The sequence below is a fragment of the Oncorhynchus masou genome, chromosome 21 (assembly GCF_036934945.1).
Source record: "Oncorhynchus masou masou isolate Uvic2021 chromosome 21, UVic_Omas_1.1, whole genome shotgun sequence".
Taxonomy (NCBI): domain Eukaryota; kingdom Metazoa; phylum Chordata; class Actinopteri; order Salmoniformes; family Salmonidae; genus Oncorhynchus; species Oncorhynchus masou.
The window spans coordinates 30,784,056-30,803,229 of NC_088232.1; the positions used below are offsets into that span (position 1 = coordinate 30,784,056).

Here is a 19,174-nt window from a genome sequence, read left to right on the forward strand (position 1 = left end):
CACTGTCAAACATGGTGGTGGCAGCATCATGGTTTGGGCCTGCTTTTCTTCAGCAGGGACAGGGAAGATGGTTAAAATTGATGGGAAGATGGATGGAGCCAAATACAGGACCATTCTGGAAGAAAACCTGATGGAGTCTGCAAAAGACCTGAGACTGGGACGGAGATTTGTCTTCCAACAAGACAATGATCCAAAACATAAAGCAAAATCTACAATGGAATGGTTCAAAAATAAATATATCCAGGTGTTAGAATGGCCAAGTCAAAGTCCAGACCTGAATCCAATCGAGAATCTGTGGAAAGAACTGAAAACTGCTGTTCACAAATGCTCTCCATCCAACCTCACTGAGCTCGAGCTGTTTTGCAAGGAGGAATGGGAAAAAATTTCAGTCTCTCGATGTGCAAAACTGATAGAGACATACCCCAAGCGACTTACAGCTGTAATCGCAGCAAAGGGTGGCGCTACAAAGTATTAACTTAAGGGGGCTGAATAATTTTGCACGCCCAATTTTTCAGTTTTTGATTTGTTAAAAAAGTTTGAAATATACAATAAATGTCGTTCCACTTCATGATTGTGTCCCACTTGTTGTTGATTCTTCACAAAAAAATACAGTTTTATATCTTTTTGTTTGAAGCCTAAAATGTGGCAAAAGGTCGCAAAGTTCAAGGGGGCCGAATACTTTCGCAAGGCACTGTATGACAAAGAAATTAGCTTTATGTCCTGATTACAAAGCTTTGTTTGGGGCAATTCCAACAACACATCACTGACTACCACTCTTTGTATTTTCAAGCATGGTGGTGGCTGTAGATGAAAGAAGCAAAGGAGTGAAAGTTGTAGAGATCACATTGAGTGTGGTTTGAGTTTTGATCGTGTGAAATATATCAATTGTGGTGGGAACCATGTTGCTTCATGTTTGGCGTGCCCGACGAGGGTGAAAGAAAATGAGGTGGCTAAAGTCAGGGCCAACCAGAACATATCATATGCAGCAGCTGCCAAAAGGGTTGAGGAGGCGAATGGTCCTGAAGGACCAACGGTGGTGGATAGGCATTCACTGCAGGCAGCAGGGGTTGGCTCTCATCATCAGGACCCAGATATTCCATAGGTTAAGAAGGTGGACTTTGTCCTTATGGCTATGGTGATCAACGGCACTGCCAAAGTGGAGGAAAAGTCTTGAAAGATGGACATCATTGTGGATGCGGCCGAGCGGTTTCTGAGATTGGAGGACTTCTCGGCGATGGAGTTACATGAAAGGCTGTCACGAGCTGTACTACCCCGAGTGAGGAGATATGGAACGTTGAAGGATGGAAGAAGTGGGCGTCTGTTTTCTTTCAGTCGGTCACTCTGTATAACATACTATGGGGAGTCAACAACCAATCACATTCACCTGAAGAAAACTAAAAACATGCCCAAAGGGCAGAGCCCATCCCCGGAAGCCTTGCCTTCCTGGCTATAACACCATGGATAGCATTCATTTCCTCAATTCTTCGCTCTTCAGCTCACACAATTTACAAGCGTCTTAGGTGTCTGTTAGTGGGGAGAGATTATTCGTCCACCTAGATGTTGCGAGTTTGGGGTCTAGTTATTGGTTTTTGTGTTTGCTAAAAGCAAACTACTTTCTGCTCATGTAGCTAATACTTCCTTGCTTGGGTAGGATTTGTGTTTGCTAAAAGCCTAGCACTTCTGCTTTGCTTGTGTAGTTTGTGCTTCCTTGCTTGAGTAAGATGGCCAGTGGTAAGAGTAAGCCTAGGGCATGATACTCACAAGCGCTGTCCTGTTTTCCTGGGGTGGAAAAAACACTCAATATCACCAGAAGAGTTCAGACTTATTTGTTCACTGACTTCTTAGAAAAATTGGGGTTACTGGAGAAGGGCCTCTCTTTTTTAAAATCAGTGTTAAGGGGGCCTACTGGCTGCAGGAGACAGAGAGAGTGTGTGGCTACTCTGAAAGGGGGGTTTGGTCGACAGAAGGAAGAGCACTGCATATCAATTACCTGGAGCTACTTGCTGTTTTCCTGGCTGTGAGGAGTTTTCTTACAATAACTACTATTTGGCACTGCAGAGTGCGTCATCAGATGGCACGAGTGATGGGAGACGCCATTTTGATATTATTGGTTAAGACATACGCAAATGTGTGTGTATGATAGCATGTTAATCTTTCTACATGGAAACCAAGTATTTTATACGATTCTGCTCCAGCCCTTACCATAAACCCGTCCTCCCCAATTAAGGTGCCACCGACATCCTGTGATACAGGCCTATATTTTCATAAGTGCAAGGTAACTGTAATAGACAGGTCGGAATGTCTTACTGAAATATGGGACAGATCAACCTTTTTGTTCTACATTAGTGGTGTTTGGTTGCGGGAGACCGGACAAAGGCCAAAATTGCGGACTGTTGCTGCGTTCATATGCTATTCGGAACGAGGAAACTCTGAAATTTCCGACTTGCTAACTGGTTGCAGTTAAACACGTGTTGCGATTAATGATTCTGCAAGCTGGACATTTCCTAGTTTCCTAGTTCCGACTACATGTGAACGTGGCATGCCCAGTACAATAAAATCATAGATATCCTATTAAATTACTAGTTCCTAATTATATGCATAAAACCATAAAGATCAAAGATACACTATGCAAATAATTTAAAATAATTTATTTTAAGCAAACCAGACAAGTTTTCTTGTTTCTTTAATTGACAGATATCCAGGGGTCACATTCCAGCATTATTAACAAACAAGGCATGTGTGTTTAGTGAGCCACCAGATCAGAGGTAGTAGCGATGACCAGGGATTTTGTCTTTAAGTGTATGAATTAGACAATTTTCCTGGCCTGCTAAGCACTCAAAATGTACAAAGTAATTTTGTGTGTCAGGGAAATGTATGGGGTATAAAGTACATCATTTTATCTAGGAATGTAGTGGAGTAAAAGTAAAAGCTGTCAAAAGTATAAATAGAAAAACGCACAGAAAAACGACTTAAGTAGTACTTTAAAGTATTTTTACTCTGCACCACTGGAAATAGTGCAAATAGAAACAATACACAGTTTCTCTTCTTAGACTTGCTTTCAATGAGAATCTATAACACACATTTATATGTGAATTTGGTTGGGTCACCCCCAAAAATGTAGCTTTAAATCCTTAATTCTATGTGTAAAACCATGCACCATAATAGGATGTATGGTGCTGCGTTCAAAATAACTGGGACCTCGGACTTCTCCGACTTCAGTGCGTTCAAGAACACCGCGGATACTCTGAAAAAACAAACGACGGGGAAAAATAGTTTTTAACTTGGTCATTCAATTCCGAAATCTAGTTGTCCTGAAAGCACCATGGGAATTCTGCCAAATTATGAAATCACTGATCTTTAGGTCGGAGAATTCGAAGCTCTAGGATGATCCCGGAGTTTCCGACTTGGAATTCAGAGCTGGATAACAAACTATTTTTCAAAGTCGGAACGCGTTGCCAGTTGTCTGGAACGCACGGTATATCTGATGTCGGAGATTCCCGAGTTCCATGTTCCCAGTGGTCGTGAACGCGGCAATAGTTTGTAAGTAAAACCCCACAGAAGAAGCATTGGAAAATAACCTTCGAGAGGTAAGCAATTTTACTGTCGACCACCTATCTGAATGTTGTCTTGCTAGCAATTGTTGTGTTATCAACATGTTATATTTAGCCAAAGCTAGTTAGGCAACATACAAAAAAACAGTTTAAGTTAGCGTGAGAGTATCAACGTGCTAGCTATCCGCATTATCTAGTTAGCAAGTTTATTCTGACTGACTTTCGCGTTTCCTTAGGTATCCCCACTCTGAGGGCGTCCAGAATATTTTCACAATAGGGGCAAGAATCAGCTGGATCGTGTCACCTCCGACGTTCACGACACTTATTTTGCCACCACAAGCCTAGCAACACATCATAGCTATTGGCAACCGTTCACTGCGCCTCTTGGACGACCAGCGGTGTGTTTATGTCTTTGTTTTACGAAATCGGTGAGTGCATTATGACTATATAACGATTAAGGTGCTATCGTAAATGTATTTATATTTTAAAATAACATTTTCTGCGTCTTAACGTCAAAATGGCGTCTCCCATCACTCGTGCCATCTGATGACGCACTCTTGAGTGCCAACTAGTAGTTTTGGCGCGTTCAAAATAACTGGGAACCCGGACACTTACGAGGTCAAATCATGACGTCGGAGCTCTAGAAAGAGGCCGGAGGTGGAATTCAAATCTATCTTTCCCAGTCGGAGCGCGCTTTTTGTTCTCCAGATTTCCCAGTTGTTTTGATCGCGGCATGAATGACGCTTTCACGATAACTGGGAACTTGGAAACGAGGTCGAATCATGACGTCAATGCTCTTCAGTCGGAACTTCTAGATAGATGCCCGAGATTCCGAGTTGGGTGACCCTTAATGACAAATACCAGTCGGAACTCTGTTTTTCTGAGTTGCCAGTTGTTCTGGGCGTCCTGAAGTCGGAGATTTCCGAGTTCCCAGTTATTTTGAATTCTGCGTACGCTAGCTTCATCAGTCGGGTTTTCTGGTTGCTAATCTGCCCATCTTCGTTTGTAAGTGGTTTGTATGTCGAAGTTAAATAATGTGTCGTTAAATGTATTAGCTAGTTAACGGTAAAGCAAAATCAATTGGCTGGCTAGCGTAGCTAGTTAACAAACCCAATGACATGTGAGATTAACTGCTCTAGTCGTGAAGATGGCTAGCTCCGTAGGTTAGAGTAATTTTCGATGCCGAATTTGATGTCTTCAACTCGTGACTTGACCTCTGGCAATGCCTGGTCGGAATTGGAGGACAATGAGCTAATTGTCAACGGTGATATTTTAGAGTCACACTATGGACACATTGGGTAGCTAACAATATACCTATACGGATTGTTATTAAAAGGTCAAGTCATAGAATTATATAGGCTACTTGGGTAATCAATAAAAGCCATTGCCATCATTGTTATCGTAATCTGTGGCATTAGAGCTGATGTCTGTGCCTTTCGCCCTTTCTTCCAGAGCTGTTGTGCAGCTGTTGGAACCTGTGTGGAAACCTAGTCTACAAGCAAGGAGCTTGCGGCCAATTTGGCAAAAGATTTTTCATGTCAGAGACTGTGGACGCTTGCAGTCGTTTATGTCATCCTCTATTTTCCAGACAGAAGATCCCGAAACATCTCCATTCAATATATTTGTATCTTACTGATAGTGCTAGTAGCCAGCCAAAATGTCTGTTAATGTCAACCGCAGTGTGGCAGACCAGTTCTATCGCTACAAGATGCCCCGTCTGATTGCTAAGGTGACTATCTGGTATAGTATGATCCTGTAAGAGAAATGACTTAGTCATTCAACATTCTTGATATATGTATGGTAGGGTGTGTTTCTTTTAGTTATTTTCCAGTGAGATGTGCAGGCCTCAAGGGTGATCATCTGCAAAATGATTCTACTAAAATTGTGTTTTGTTTTTGTGGTCGGATTTGTGTCCAGGTTGAGGGCAAAGGAAATGGAATCAAGACCGTCATTGTCAACATGACTGATGTTGCAAAGGCACTGAGTAGGCCTCCAACATGTAAGTTGACCTCCCCACCACAAGTGTTTTCTGAAGTGCTAACATTGACTCGCACCATACATTGATACCTTGACGTGGCTAAATGTTAGTGTGCATTACCATCCATTAGCTTAGGGGATGTTGATTTTGACTCTTATCCTCCTTGCAGATCCGACCAAGTTTTTTGGTTGTGAGCTTGGTGCTCAGACCCAGTTTGATGCAAAGAATGACCGCTTCATCGTCAACGGATCCCATGAGGCAAACAAGTTGCAGGACATGCTAGATGTATTTATCCGGAAATTTGTGCTGTGTCCTGAGTGTGATAATCCTGAAACTGATCTGGTAACTATTTTGAGGAACATATTTGTGGTGTACGTTTGGGTAGTAGAGGGGGACAGTAATGAAGTGTGTTGAGCGCATTGATCTGTGGGACTTTGCAATTGTAATTTGACCATTATACCAAAGCCACAGATGGTCAGTTTACCTGGTAATGTTTTTTTTGTTTTTTTTGTTTTTACTCCGCTAGTGTTGTATCAAGGTCCCTCCTGAGGCCTGTAGATATGACACAGCCCTGGTCAGGTTTTTTTATATAGATATATTTGATGTCCTGCGTACCTTGTGCTACATCTGTAATTTTGGGTTCTGCTTGTTCATGCTGCAGCCATTTGGATCTAATTTTGTATGCTACATACCCTGCATTGAGTGATCAATTGTTTTTTTGTCTTGCAATAGTTATGGTCTATTGGGTCAATTATTGTCTGTTATTGGTGGTATAGTCACTGTCATTAGGGTGAATATGCTAATTTGTTTGACCTTTTCATTGCAGCATATCAATCCTAAGAAACAAACAATCGGTAACTCCTGTAAGGCCTGTGGGTACCGCGGCATGCTAGACACACGACACAAGCTCTGCACATTCATTCTCAAAAACCCACCAGGTAAGCACACAATAAGAATTTGCCCATTTGTTTCCTTACTAATCTAAAAGTCAAGTCAGATATGTGCCCTATTGAGTCAAAGTGCCGGTGGCTTTTTCATCAGAAAATGAACCTGGGTCTGTGGAGAAGAAGAAAGATAAGAAGAATCGTAAGAAGGACAAGGAGAATGGTTCTGGCAGCGTTGAGGCTGGGAACCATAACGACATAGATGCCCCTGATGCTGTGGTGAGTATCCTCATTAATGTACGCAAACCATGCCAGTTCTTAATGTTAGTGGTTGAATAGGGGGAACAAATCTCCACCTGCCTCCCAAGTTATTATTGGTCTGAGGGACTAGTTTGTCAGTATCTCAAGCCTGCCATCTAGCAGCATTTACCCAGTGATAATATGTTGTGTATCAGGATGGTGAAGATGATGAGGATTGGGCAGAGGAGACCACGGAGGAGGCACAGAGACGAAGGATGGAGGAGATCAGCTCCCATGCGAAGAACCTGACCCTCAGTGAGGACCTGGAGAAGACTTTGGAGGAGCGGGTCAACATATTCTATAACTTTGTCAAAGTAAGTTGTGCCTGAAACTAATTACAAGGATAATGAAAGTTTGTGACTGATTGTGAAATTCTCTTTGATATGGTGTAGGTGACTTTGGTCCTAGAGTGCCATAAGCACTTCATGTTTTTGATTTAACCAGACCAGGTGTGTTGATTAGTTCAGTGACGGACTAAATGCAATTAGCTCGGTTGGTCTGGTGTGGGGCGTAGTTGGGACAAGCTCCTGCAGTACATCCGGTAAGGGTGTGAACCTTTAAACGAAGTTGGGATCCTTAACATTAAGAAAAATCCCTAACTCAAACAATGTTTTTGTATTCCCCCCCCCACTTAATTGAAATCGCAGTGCAGTGATTTTCTGTTATAGGCTATAAAGGCCTGGGGAAGTTGTGTAAAACCAGAGGAAGAGGAACTTTTTAGGCTACTTTGGGGAATTTGCAAGACAAGACATTGCGAGATGCACATTACCAAAACACATTAGCATGTTTCTGCTGCCTGTCTGCTCTCTTTCACTAATGATGCAAATGTGTGATCAGTCTTCTGTCTGTTGCGTGTAGAATATTTTCGCCTATTCATGGTACAGGGCTCCAGAGTGGCGCAGCGGTCTAAGGCACTGCTTTTCAGGGCTTGAGGTGTCACTACAGACCATGGTTCAATCATGGGCTGTATCACAACTGGCTGTGATTGGGAGTCCCATAGGGTGGTGCACAATTTGCCCAGTGTCGTTAGGGTTTGGCTGTGGTAGGCTGTCATTGTAAATAAGAATGTGTAAATAAATAAAACAGATTCTGCCGGGATACAGCAGCCTCTTCGGGACAGTTTTGCGAGCACAGGGTAGCCTATTCTTCGTTTCTGCCTCATCTGAAATTACAGAAGGCTACCGGGAGCCTTTATCGATTTACCGTTTTCAGACACAATGGAATGTGACCCCTTGAACGCACTGCAGCTACGGCATGTTTGCCTGCTAGGGTAGGGTACACTACGGCTTTCTAAATGCCGACACTAAACTTCTGGAGATATGAATGGGCATTGTACTTGTCTGTAAAGGAATGAGGCTTCTGAAGCAGAACTAATGTCCATCACTAGGCAACCAGAACCGTCAATCAAATCCTGAGTTGCTGTGCGCAGCCTGCGGGCAGACTATGTCCTAAAGTACTTTTTAAAGTTAGTTAAATACTGTGACTAACCAAGACATTTAATAGAAGTTAAACCTCTAGCTACCATTAAAAACAAAAACAAAAAAAAAACACAGCAGCACATCAGTCAGCGATGTTTATTGTTGGGGAGAAAATACAGAACATTTTATGCCAAAGCAGAATTCTGTCACTTATTTATTTTCTTGGTCTGCGACATTCTCAATAGTCACTATCAACATGTTACTGTAGTTGTGTTCTATGTCTGTAAAGGTTTGCGGTAGACTTCACATCACCTAATTGCCCAGTCCAAGCGGTCATACATGGGTAATAGAACCATTCATCTGCATTGTAAATTGTCGTGGATCTGATTTTTTTTAAAATATTTTTTTTAATTACTTTTTTTCCTTAGCATTTTTAATGGAAAACGAAGAGGAATGGCAGTTTAAACATTAAGCTAAATTGCCCATTTGTCGTGGAACTCCAGGATCAGGGTCTCCTATAGGGTAACAATGAAAGAGTGAATGTTTTATGACCGGGACCAAGAAGTGTTGCCTACTAGTCCTGTTCCACACTCAAATCTTTGTGTTGCTAGGCTTCTTGGGGTCTATGTTGAAGACCATTGTGTTAAAAAGCGTTCTTGTTTGTGGTTACTTTCCCCGTCTCCAGCAAAAAAGGGAGGACTGCGCCGTTGATGCAGCAGATAAGGAGATCTTGGTGGAGGCAGAGCGTCTGGATGTGATGGCCATGGGACCGCTGATTCTGAGCGAACTGCTGTTTGACGAAAACATCCGTGACCAGATCAAGAAATACAAACGCCATTTCCTTCGCGTGAGTCTTCAAATCCGTATTGTTACGTTTGACCTCTGTCTTAACCTCATAACTCAGTGGTAATGCATTCAAGAGGGGACAGTTGACCAAAACCATCTCAAATTGATCATGGGTTTTGTTACTCTTCCTTATGACTTCAGTTCTGTGTGAATAACAAGAAGGCCCAGAAGTACCTCCTGGGAGGCTTTGAGTGCTTGGTGAAGCTGCACCAAGCACAGCTGCTGCCCCGTGTGCCTGTCGTGCTCAAAGACCTGTATGATGCTGATTTAGTGGAGGAAGATGTTATACTGTCCTGGGCAGAGAAGGTGTGTGGTGAAACATGTACATTGCTCGCACACACTTCAATACATTTGAATGTCCCACTTACGTAGCTTCTTGTAAAATAAGTGATGTTTAATTTTCTGTTTGCTCAGTTCTCTAAGTCTTGTTGCTCATGACTCTCTTTCAGGTGTCCAAGAAGTATGTCTCTAAGGAACTTGCCAAAGAGATCCATGCGAGGGCATCTCCTTTCATCAGGTGGCTGAAGGAGGCGGAGGAAGAGAGTGAGGGCAGTGAGGTAGAGGAGGAAGAGGATGATGAAAATGTGGAGGTACTGGTTAGACTATCCCCTGATTTCACAGCTCTTTCAGTTTTATACTGTTTGAGTTGGGCTACTAGGATCTGTTTAGTCAAAATTGCAGCTAATGCAAGACCTACTGTAATATAACAACTCTTATTTTCTCATACTCAGGTTGTGTATGATTCTTCTGCTCGGGAACTGAAAGTGGAGACAGTAAAACCGAACAAGCCTGACGAGGAAGAGGACGACTTCGATATTGATGCAATTTAATTAAACAAGGATGCCATTTTTTGAAGTTGTAGCTTTGAATCACATTTTTTCATCTTGTCAAATCACCAGCCCTCCTTTCCTTTTCTCACACCCTCACTGCTTCCTGGCATGATTAACATGGCGCTATGCACATTTCCTCTGTAATTTTGAGATGTATCCGATCTGAGATATGGGTCAGTTTTGGGGGAATTACTTGACTGGCATGAATTTCTTCCCTTTTTTTTGTCATTAAATGTTTTACTGTCCACAACTATTATTTTGTTCCAATTGAATTATTAGATGGTATTCTTGATATTGTCAGCTCTGTAGTATGTGTAAACTGTGCATAACCTTGATGTCACTCAGTACTCAACAGACTTGTGGTATTCCCCCTCTTGACAAGTCAGCAGTGCCATCGTGGCATATTTTTTTAATTGATACACCTTTTTGGAATAATGAGCGCACAGAAAACACAACTATATGAAGCTCATCGGGGTGACTCCTAACCCCCCCCCTGATTTGTATTCAGTGTATTGCACCAGTATCTATTATATAGGCCTACTTCACTTGGATGAGGCAAATATACACTGAACAAAAAATATAAACGTAAAGTGTTGGTCCCATTTTTCATGAGCTGAAATAAAATATCCCATTTTCATACTCCCAGAAAGCTTATTTCTCTGAATTTGTGCACATTTGCTACAGCTCTGTTAGTGAGCATTACTCCTTTTCCAAGATAACCCATCCACCTGACCTGTGGCATATCAGGAAGCTGATTAAACGGCAAGATCATTACATGGGTGTGCCTTGTGCTGAGGACCATTAAAAGGCCACACTAAAATGTGCAGTTTTTCTCACAACACAATGTCTCAGGTTTTGAGGGAGTGTGCATTTGGCATTCTGAATGCAGGAATGTCCACCCGAGCTGTTCCAGAGAATGTAATATTCATTTCTCTACCATAAACTGCCTCCAATTTAGTTTTAGAGAATCTGGCAGTACATCAAACCTGCCTCAACCGCAGACAATGTGTATGGCGTTGTGTGGCGGAGCGGTTTGCTGACGTCAATGTTGTGAAAAGTGCCCCATTGTGGGGTTATGGTATGGGCAGGGAGGCGTAAACTACGAACACAATTGCATTTTATCGATGGAAATCTGAATGCACAAAAATACCGTGACGAGATCCTGAGGGCCACTTTTAAAGGTATCTGACCAACAGCTGCATATCTGTATTCCTAGTCATGTTAAATTCATTGATTGGGGCCTAATGAATTGACTGATTTCCTCATGAACTGTAACTCGGTAAAATCAATGAAAATGTTGCATATTGCGTTCTATTTTTGCTCAGTATATTTTCTTTATGGGAGGGACCTGCCATCCTGCCATAACCCAGCTACGTTTGGAAGCACAACCACTGACTCATGGTTTCTGTAGGTAAGGCATGAACTTGTACACAAGAGAAAGACCTGTTATTTCCTATCTGTCATTAATGTGAATCACTGAGTGGTGACTGCGCTATCACCGGCTGTATTGCGCTCCAATGAGCGCCGAGGGACGCCTGTTTCCTCACTTCCTCTGCTGTTCTGACAGGATTTGGCCCGATCCAACCCGTGAGTAGCCATTTTGGTCCCACCTAAAACACTAGCCTCATTCTGAATCGGAGATGGAAGAAATTGAGCCGACAGCGAGTCAGAAAGATAATCGCTATTGAAACTCAGGAATACAGACGGACAGGACATCAAGGCAAACAAGGATTGCGTTACAAAAAGGAGCGATTTTGATACCGGTGACAACAACCATCTGCCGTCCTCTCTGTCCGAGTGCTATTCTAGCCTAGATTGGAGCCAGTCTCTGATAATTACTTAAATTTAAGAGGCCATGTATGGCATTTTTCAAATAAAAAATATAGTTTATCAGCCTTCATTCTCAATATAAATGACTATATATCGAGTGAGCGTTATAGGGAAATAGATGTCATCATCACACTTTTTCTGCGTCCTCGGGACACCTTGAGACACATTTGGATTGGATGGACCGATGTTGAGTCAGTATCCAGAATCCATGGTTTTGGTCCAGAAGCAAGAGTACAATCGCCACCCCTTGTATTGCCAAAGAAGGTGCAGAATTGAATCATCAGGGAAATAGAGGCAACATTCATCGAGAATAAAATGTCAACAAAAACTCCACTACCTACGGTCAATGAGAAAGAGGCGGAAAGCGTAAGTAAACGTATTATTAAGTAGTTAGAGGTGTATTGTGTCTGACAATACAAAATAACCACTCTCCCTGTTCCATTGTATCATACCATTTTACTTAGGCTACTGGCTACATTGTATCTGAGTGTTCGATACATTGTGTCACACGGGAGATGGGCATATGTTCCTCTACTGTGCATGCCCTGGCTGTAATCTCCTATCTCCTAACACGACATATGCTGTGTTTGGTCTGTGGACAGTGATAGATCCTCATTTGTATCTCCATCCAAACCTTACCTGTTAGAAGACTGGTTTTTAAATGTGTCGGTCAATAGAGGTGCCAATTGCTCGCCTACCAATGGGCTTACACAGTTCCCACCCCTTTCATTTCAAAGGCAATCGTCTGTCAGTTTTTATTCTCGTTGAAAGTATCCGGCAAGCGCGAGGGGATCTATGAGTTACCCCCACAAAAACGAGAGAGTTATCTGGTTAAATGGCATTCAAATTGCCAGCACAAAAATGACAGGGTCTCCGTCGATGAAGAGACCCCCCATCACCATAGTAAGTAACGATTTATTAATAAGAGAAATCTCTGCAACTCTAGGCTACCTGACATTTTCATTTGGCTAAAAGAGGACGAAACTCTCTTGGAATGTCTGTTAGTGAATTTGATCATTTTATGCTGTTGTATGAAGTTTCCTTCATTTGTATCTGGTTAATCTGGAATTAATATTATAGTGAAGGAACATACACTGAGTATACAACATATGTATTACTTTTTCCATGACAGACTGTCCAGGTGAGAGCTATGATCCCTTATTGATGTCATTTGTTAAATCCACTTCAGTCAGTGTATAGATGAAGGGGAGGAGACAGGTTAAATAATGATTTTTAAGCCTTGAGACAGCTGAGACATGGATTGTGTATGTGTGTCATTCAGAGTGTGAATGAGCAAGAAAAAATATTTAAGTGCCTTTTAACAGGGTATGGTACAGGGTATGGTAGTAGGTGCCAGGCGCACCACCTTGTGTCAAGAACTGCAACGATGCTGGGATTTTCATGGTCAACAGTTTCTCACATGTATCAAGAATGGTCCACCACCCAAAGGACATCCTGCCAACTTTACAGAACTTTGGGATGCATTGGAGTCAACATGGGTCAGCATCCCTGTCCAATGCTTTCGATACCTTGTAGAGTCCATGCCCCGAGAAATTGAGGCTGTTCTGAGGGCAAAAGGTGGGGTGCAACTCAATATTAGGACGGTGTTACAAATGTTTGGTATACTCAGTATATTGCCAGGTAATAATACTTTAAGTGTGATCTACTTAGAAGGTTTATGACAGAGTTGAATTGTTCTCACATTCAGAGGTGTTGTGTTTAGGTTGTTGTCTAGTGGTAGTGGCTGGTAGTGGATCACAGCAGAAATTAAAACATGTTGCAGCGATGGGACAAGACTGTAATTACCAATTGGATGTCATGAAATTGGGGAGAAAAAAGGGTTACATTTAAAAATATATATTATAGCATCCCTGCAAGTGACAACAGTGATAACAGTCAATACTGACCCATAGAAAAGTCTCTATCTGATTTTGGGATGGGGTGTTGTGGGCTTTTAACCATGGTCAGAGGATCAATACGCTGGACATACACTGGATAGTCAAACTGCACTACAGTGAGTCACCTACACTAGGGTTGCAAAATTCCCTGGTTTTCCAGAAATCCTGGTAGAAGGATTCTGGATTTCCTGCTTATTCCCTCTTCATTCTGAGGGAATTTATTAAAAGTTCCCAAAATTGTGCAACCCCAACCTACACTAACCTTTCTTTACCCTCTTGGTTTGCTTGATGATAATCTTTTCAATAAACATGTAATAAACAGGAGAGTTGTTTTGGATCCTGACAGGGGATGGTATGCCCCAGCATGAGCCACAGCTAGTGCAGAGATGTTCCACTCCTGTCTGTCCGTCAGTCTTTCTGTCTACAGCACACTGTTTCACTCATGTCTGTCCGTCTGTCTGTCCACAGCATACGGCTCACAGCAATGGGCGCCAGGAAGTCACCACGCGCTCTGTCCGCTCGGGAGTCCGCACCCGAAACTCTGGTGCCGACGAGCAGCCTCATGTGGGGAACTATCGGCTCCTGAAGACCATTGGGAAGGGCAACTTCGCCAAGGTCAAGCTGGCCCGCCATATCCTCACTGGCAGAGAGGTGAGAGGAGAGACCTGCAGCATGACAGGCTGCTGTAGCCTCTTTCTGGTTTACCTAGCTTCACATACAGGTAGCCTAGTGGTTAGAGCGTTGGACTAGTAACCGAAAAGTTGCAAGATCGAATCCTTGTACTGACGAGGTAAAAATCTGTCGTTCTGCCCCTGAACAAGGCAGTTAACCCACTGTTCCTAGGCCATCATTGAAAATAAGAATTTGTTCTTAACTGACTTGCCTAGTTAAATAAAGGTTGAATAATTTTGAAAAATAGACTCTTCTTTCCCCTCTCAATAGCGTTGTTCTTGTTGTGCAAATATGAATTGTATGTTTTTCATCAGTAGGTGACATAAAAACAGAGAAGCAATGTACATTCACCAGCTAGTTTATTAGGTACACCCAGCTAGAACTGGGTCGGACCCCCCCCCCCTTTCCTTTAGAACAGCCTGAATTCTTCATGGCATGGATTCTGCAAGGTGTCGGAAACGTTCCACAAGTATGTTGGTCCATGCTGACGCAATGGCATGACACAGTTGCTGCAGACTGGACGGCAGGACATTCATGCTGCGCACATCTATCTCATCCCGTTCTCTCTCATCCCATAGATGCTCTATTGGGTTTGGTCAGCAACAATGTTGAGATACGCTGTAGCGTTCAATCGTTGCTCATTTATATCAAGGGACCTAATGTGTGCCAGGAAAACATTCTCCACACCAGTACACCACTGTCACCACCGCATTACCGTTGACACCAGGCAGGATGGGGCCATGGACTCATGCTGCTTACGCCAAATCCTGACTCTGCCATCAGCATGATGCAACAGGAATTGGTATTTGTCGGACTAGGCAATTTTTTTCCCACTCCTCAGTTGTCCAGTGTTGGTGATCATGTGCCCATTGAAGCCACTTCTTCTTGTTTTTATCTGGTATGAGTGGAACCTGGTGTGGTCATCTGCTGCAATAGCCCATCTGTGACAAGGATTGACAAGTTGTGCGTTCCGAGATGCCGTTCTGCATACCACTGTTGTACTGTGCTCTTATTTGCCTGTTTGTGGTCCACCTGTTAGCTTGCACAATGAGCTGCTTTCACCCACAGGACTTCCACTGGATGTTTTTTGCTTGTCTCACCTTTTCTGGTAAACCCTAGACCCTGTCATGCGTGAAAAGCCAGGGAGGCCGGCTATTTCTGAGATACTGTAACCTGCGCGCCTGGCACCGACAATCATACCACGCTCAAAGTTGCTTAGGTCACACGTTTTTCCCATTCTAACGTTCAATTGAAAAGTAACTGAATGCATCGATACCTGTCTGCCTGCTTTATATAGCAAGCCACGTGACTCACTGTCTGTACCTAATAAACTGTCTGGTGAGTGTATGTACAGTTGAAGTCGGAAGTTTACATACACCTTAGCCAAATACATTTAAACTCCGTTTTTCACAATTCCTGACATTTAATCCAATAAACATTTCCTGTCTTAGGTCAGTTAGGATCACCACTTTATTTTAAGAATGTGAAATGTCAGAATATTAGTAGAGAGAATGATTTATTTAATCTTTTATTTATTTCATCATATTCCCAGTGGGTCAGAAGTTTACATACACTTAATTAGTATTTGGTAACATTGCCTTAAACTATTTAAACTTGGGTCAAATGTTTTGAGTAGCCTTCCACAAGCTTCCCACAATAAATTGGCTGAATTTTGGCCCATTCCTCCTGACAGAGCTGGTGTAACTGAGTCAGGTTTGTAGGCCTCCTTGCTTGCACACGCTTTTTCTGTTCTGCCCACATATTTTCTATAGGATTGAGGTCAGGGCTTTGTGATGGCCACTCCAATACCTTGACTTTGTTGTCCTTAAGCCATTTTGCAACAACTTTGGAAGTATGCTTGGGGTCATTGTCCATTTGGAAGACCCATTTGCGACCAAGCTTTAACATCCTGACTGATGTCTTGAGATGTTGCTTCAATATATCCACATAATTTTCCTACCTCATGATGCCATCTATTTTGTGAAGTGCACCAGTCCCTCCTGCAGCAAAGCACCCACACAACATGATGCTGTCACCCCCGTGCTTCACGGTTGGGATGGTGTTCTTCGGCTTGCAAGCATCCCCCTTTTTCCTCCAAATATAATGATGGTCATTATGGCCAAACAGTTCTATTTTTGTTTCATCAGACCAGAGGACATTTCTCCAAAAAGTACAATCTTTGTACCCATGTGCTGTTGTAAACCATATTCTGGCTTTTTTACGGTGGTTTTGTAGCAGTGGCTTCTTCCTTGCTGAGCGGCCTTTCAGGTTATGTCGATATAGGATTTGTTTTACTGTGGATATTGATACTTTTGTACCTGTTTCCTCCAGCATCTTCACAAGGTCCTTTGCTGTTGTTCTGGGATTGATTTGCACTTTTCGCACCAACGTACGTTCATGACGCACTGGCATTGTGATACAGTGAATTATAAGTGAAATAATCTGTCTGTTAACAATTGTTGGAAAAATTACTTGTGACATGTACAAAGTAGATGTCCTAACCGACTGTTTATACTGGTATTTCATCTTCTACACACCTTGTTTTTGTTCTCTCCTCAGGTGGCAATAAAGATCATCGACAAGACACAACTAAACCCAAACAGCCTTCAAAAGGTAAGGATCCTCCCCGTGTGGCTGCGATTCACAGTACACTTATTGAGGTGGTGTAACAAAATGTATCATTTGTGAGTGTGGCTGTGCAACCCCTGACCTTTGTAGTTTTGGCCTGGTTGTGGTTGTTGTCAGTCTGAGGCCATTATTGATCTGACTGATGTGCTGTAGCAGGCAGAGTTTTGGTAGACAGAAAGCAGAGCATGACCAGGGCATACCTTGTGTGGCCGTTGCTATTCTGCCTGCCCAACTCTGAGTCTTAGGGTAAGCATCTCTCTCACTCACTGCTTAGCTGCAGTTTCCATCTGTTTTTCCACCATTGATTCTGTGCTTTGTATTTAAGGCCTGGCCCTTTGACATAGACTGTGCTAAACCAACAGAAACAATCAGAGCCACGAGGGGCTCTTCATGAGGTGGCTTGTTGGAAACACACAAAGCATGACTCTTCTGTTGACAACCTCCTTGTTGGTCGTTATAAATAAACCCTAGGAGTAGTCATGTTGATTTAACTCATTTATAGCAATGCAAAGCTACAAATATCATGCTTAAATGTCCCCTTTGCCAGTTGAAATTCCCTTGTCTGACAATGCTATCAGAGACTTTGATTTGTGAACAATAGAAACTCTACCTCTCTCTAACACAGTCCATGTTTTGATTTATTGTCCCAATAACTGAAGCCACCCGCATTTGTAGTCTCCTCTTCTCAGTGTACCTTGGCCCTTAACCTTTGTAGTTATGTAATTACAGGTGTTGGATGTGAAGTTTTTTTTCATCCTAGTTTGGAAGAGAGGAGGCCCAGCTTACATCTGTCACAAGCTTATTGTGATTTTATTTCGCCTCCCTCTATCCATCCCTAGCCCCCCCCCCCCCACACACACTCACACACTTAACTGGAGGTCACATGACCAGACCAGGCTGTTGTTGCATAGGTTAGAGGGCAACGGTTATGGAAGCCCTTGATTAAAGGTAAACAGTTTGTTCTCAAATGTTGGTGTGGCGTCTGCTTCTACTGCTCTCCTACTCTGTTCTTCTCAAGTCACCACAGAGCAGCACTAGTCTCAGTATAGGCTAATGAGAGCAGAAGCAGTGCTCACCAGTAAATGTGGAACTGCCTGTTAGAAAGTGACCCGTTGTGACAATTAGCATTGCGCAAGTAAAGATTAATGATCCATGTATTAGTGCGCTGGTATAGCGGCATTGATTGCAACAACATCTAGAAGTGTTGTGTCTCGTGATGTTTTGGCAGACTTCTTAATGCCCTGGCCTGATAGTTCCCATGTGGTCTGTGTCTATGCCTCTACGCACACTCTGGATGTTTCTTGATGTAGACTGAAGTCTAACGTGTGTGTGCGTGCATGCGTGCGTGTGTGAGAGTGAGAGAACTGACCAGTTCCGCTCTTTGTCACCCCATAAGCCTGTCATTAACTGCTGTAATATAGTGTTATCTGACCCCCAAAGTTTTTTCTTTGGAAACAATGATACGCCTGCCTGCCTTTCCATGACATGGAAAATGGCCTTTGATTTTTTTTTCTCTCAATATTTATGCAGAACTATGACAATATTTTGGATGAAATAATGGGTAGAGAGATGTAATGGGAAAAGTGAGCTTAAATTTGAACCACTCCGGTCTTCATCCTCCTCTAGGCTGGCTGCCTTCGCCAGTACGGAGTGTGGCCTGTGTCTGTCTATCTTTCTATCTGTGTTTGTTGATGGCTTAACAGTTATTTTTGTATGTTTTTAACAGGCAGATCAGCTTTAATATTGCAGATAGATTGTGGATTCTATCTATGTAATTGTTTACAGAATTTCCTATCCCCCATATACAGTGCATTCGGAAAGTTTTCAGACCCCTTGACTTTATCCGCATTTTGTTACGTTACAGCCTTATTCTAAAATGCATTACATTAGTTTTTTTCTTCATCAATCTACACAATATACCCCATACTGACAAAACAAAACAGGTTTTTAGAAATTTTCACAAATAAAAAAACAACAACAACTGAAATATAAGTGTACATAAGTATTCAGATCCTTTACGCCTCCCTAACCTCAATTGCTCAGTTTGGACGGGACGGCCAGCTCAAGGAAGTCTTGGTGGTTCCAAACTTCTTCCATTTAAGAATGATGGAGGCCACTGAGTTCTTGGTTACCTTCAATGCTGCAGACATTTATTGGTACCCAGATCAATGATACCCTTGTTTTTAAGCCCTAGATTTCTAGCCCCTTGATATTAATGTTGGATCTGATTTTAATAGCTAACATTTCTATGGCCGTAATAAATAGATATGCTGATAACGGACAACCTTGTTTTACTCCTCTTGCCCTTTTTTAATACTTTCTGAGAAGTAGCCATTATT

At 42.5% G+C, this 19,174-nt stretch overlaps 2 protein-coding genes across 13 annotated transcripts in view; both read left to right on the forward strand.

Annotated features, from left to right (window-relative positions):
- The first annotated feature begins 3,300 nt into the window (after positions 1-3,300).
- On the forward strand, positions 3,301-10,060 carry LOC135508116 (eukaryotic translation initiation factor 5-like). Of its 4 annotated transcripts, XM_064928070.1 has the most exons (12): positions 3,301-3,587; positions 3,788-3,979; positions 5,004-5,280; positions 5,469-5,550; positions 5,699-5,871; positions 6,356-6,467; positions 6,571-6,692; positions 6,869-7,027; positions 8,817-8,978; positions 9,119-9,283; positions 9,427-9,567; positions 9,709-10,060. In XM_064928070.1, exons 3-12 carry the CDS (start codon positions 5,209-5,211, stop codon positions 9,805-9,807), a joined length of 1,287 nt encoding a protein of 428 aa, XP_064784142.1. In that variant the 5' UTR covers positions 3,301-3,587; positions 3,788-3,979; positions 5,004-5,208; the 3' UTR covers positions 9,808-10,060. The 4 variants fall into 4 exon arrangements, with proteins under 4 accessions (XP_064784142.1, XP_064784145.1, XP_064784143.1 ...); XM_064928073.1 differs by lacking the exon at positions 5,004-5,280; XM_064928071.1 differs by lacking the exon at positions 3,788-3,979.
- Positions 10,061-11,217: 1,157 nt separating this feature from the next.
- The window catches only part of LOC135508117 (MAP/microtubule affinity-regulating kinase 3-like), a 29,498-nt gene continuing 21,541 nt past the window's right edge, over positions 11,218-19,174 (forward strand). For 2 of the 9 annotated variants that reach the window (XM_064928075.1, XM_064928078.1), the window contains exons 1-3: positions 11,219-12,003; positions 14,004-14,186; positions 16,767-16,820. In XM_064928075.1, the coding sequence (XP_064784147.1) occupies positions 11,953-12,003; positions 14,004-14,186; positions 16,767-16,820 (288 nt within the window). In that variant the 5' untranslated portion in view covers positions 11,219-11,952. Of the gene's footprint in view, positions 12,004-14,003; positions 14,187-16,766; positions 16,821-19,174 lie in introns of all 9 variants that reach the window. The other 7 variants (XM_064928074.1, XM_064928076.1, XM_064928079.1 and 4 more) reach the window with 4 other exon arrangements.

Bases quoted from the DNA above. Each gene is read 5' to 3' on its own strand.
- LOC135508116 (XM_064928070.1), top strand. From the start codon at position 5,209: ATGTCTGTTAATGTCAACCGCAGTGTGGCAGACCAGTTCTATCGCTAC. The intron at 5,551-5,698 runs GTAAGTTGACCT...TCCTCCTTGCAG, and splicing joins ACTGAGTAGGCCTCCAACAT to ATCCGACCAAGTTTTTTGGT. The intron at 5,872-6,355 runs GTAACTATTTTG...TTTTCATTGCAG, and splicing joins ATAATCCTGAAACTGATCTG to CATATCAATCCTAAGAAACA.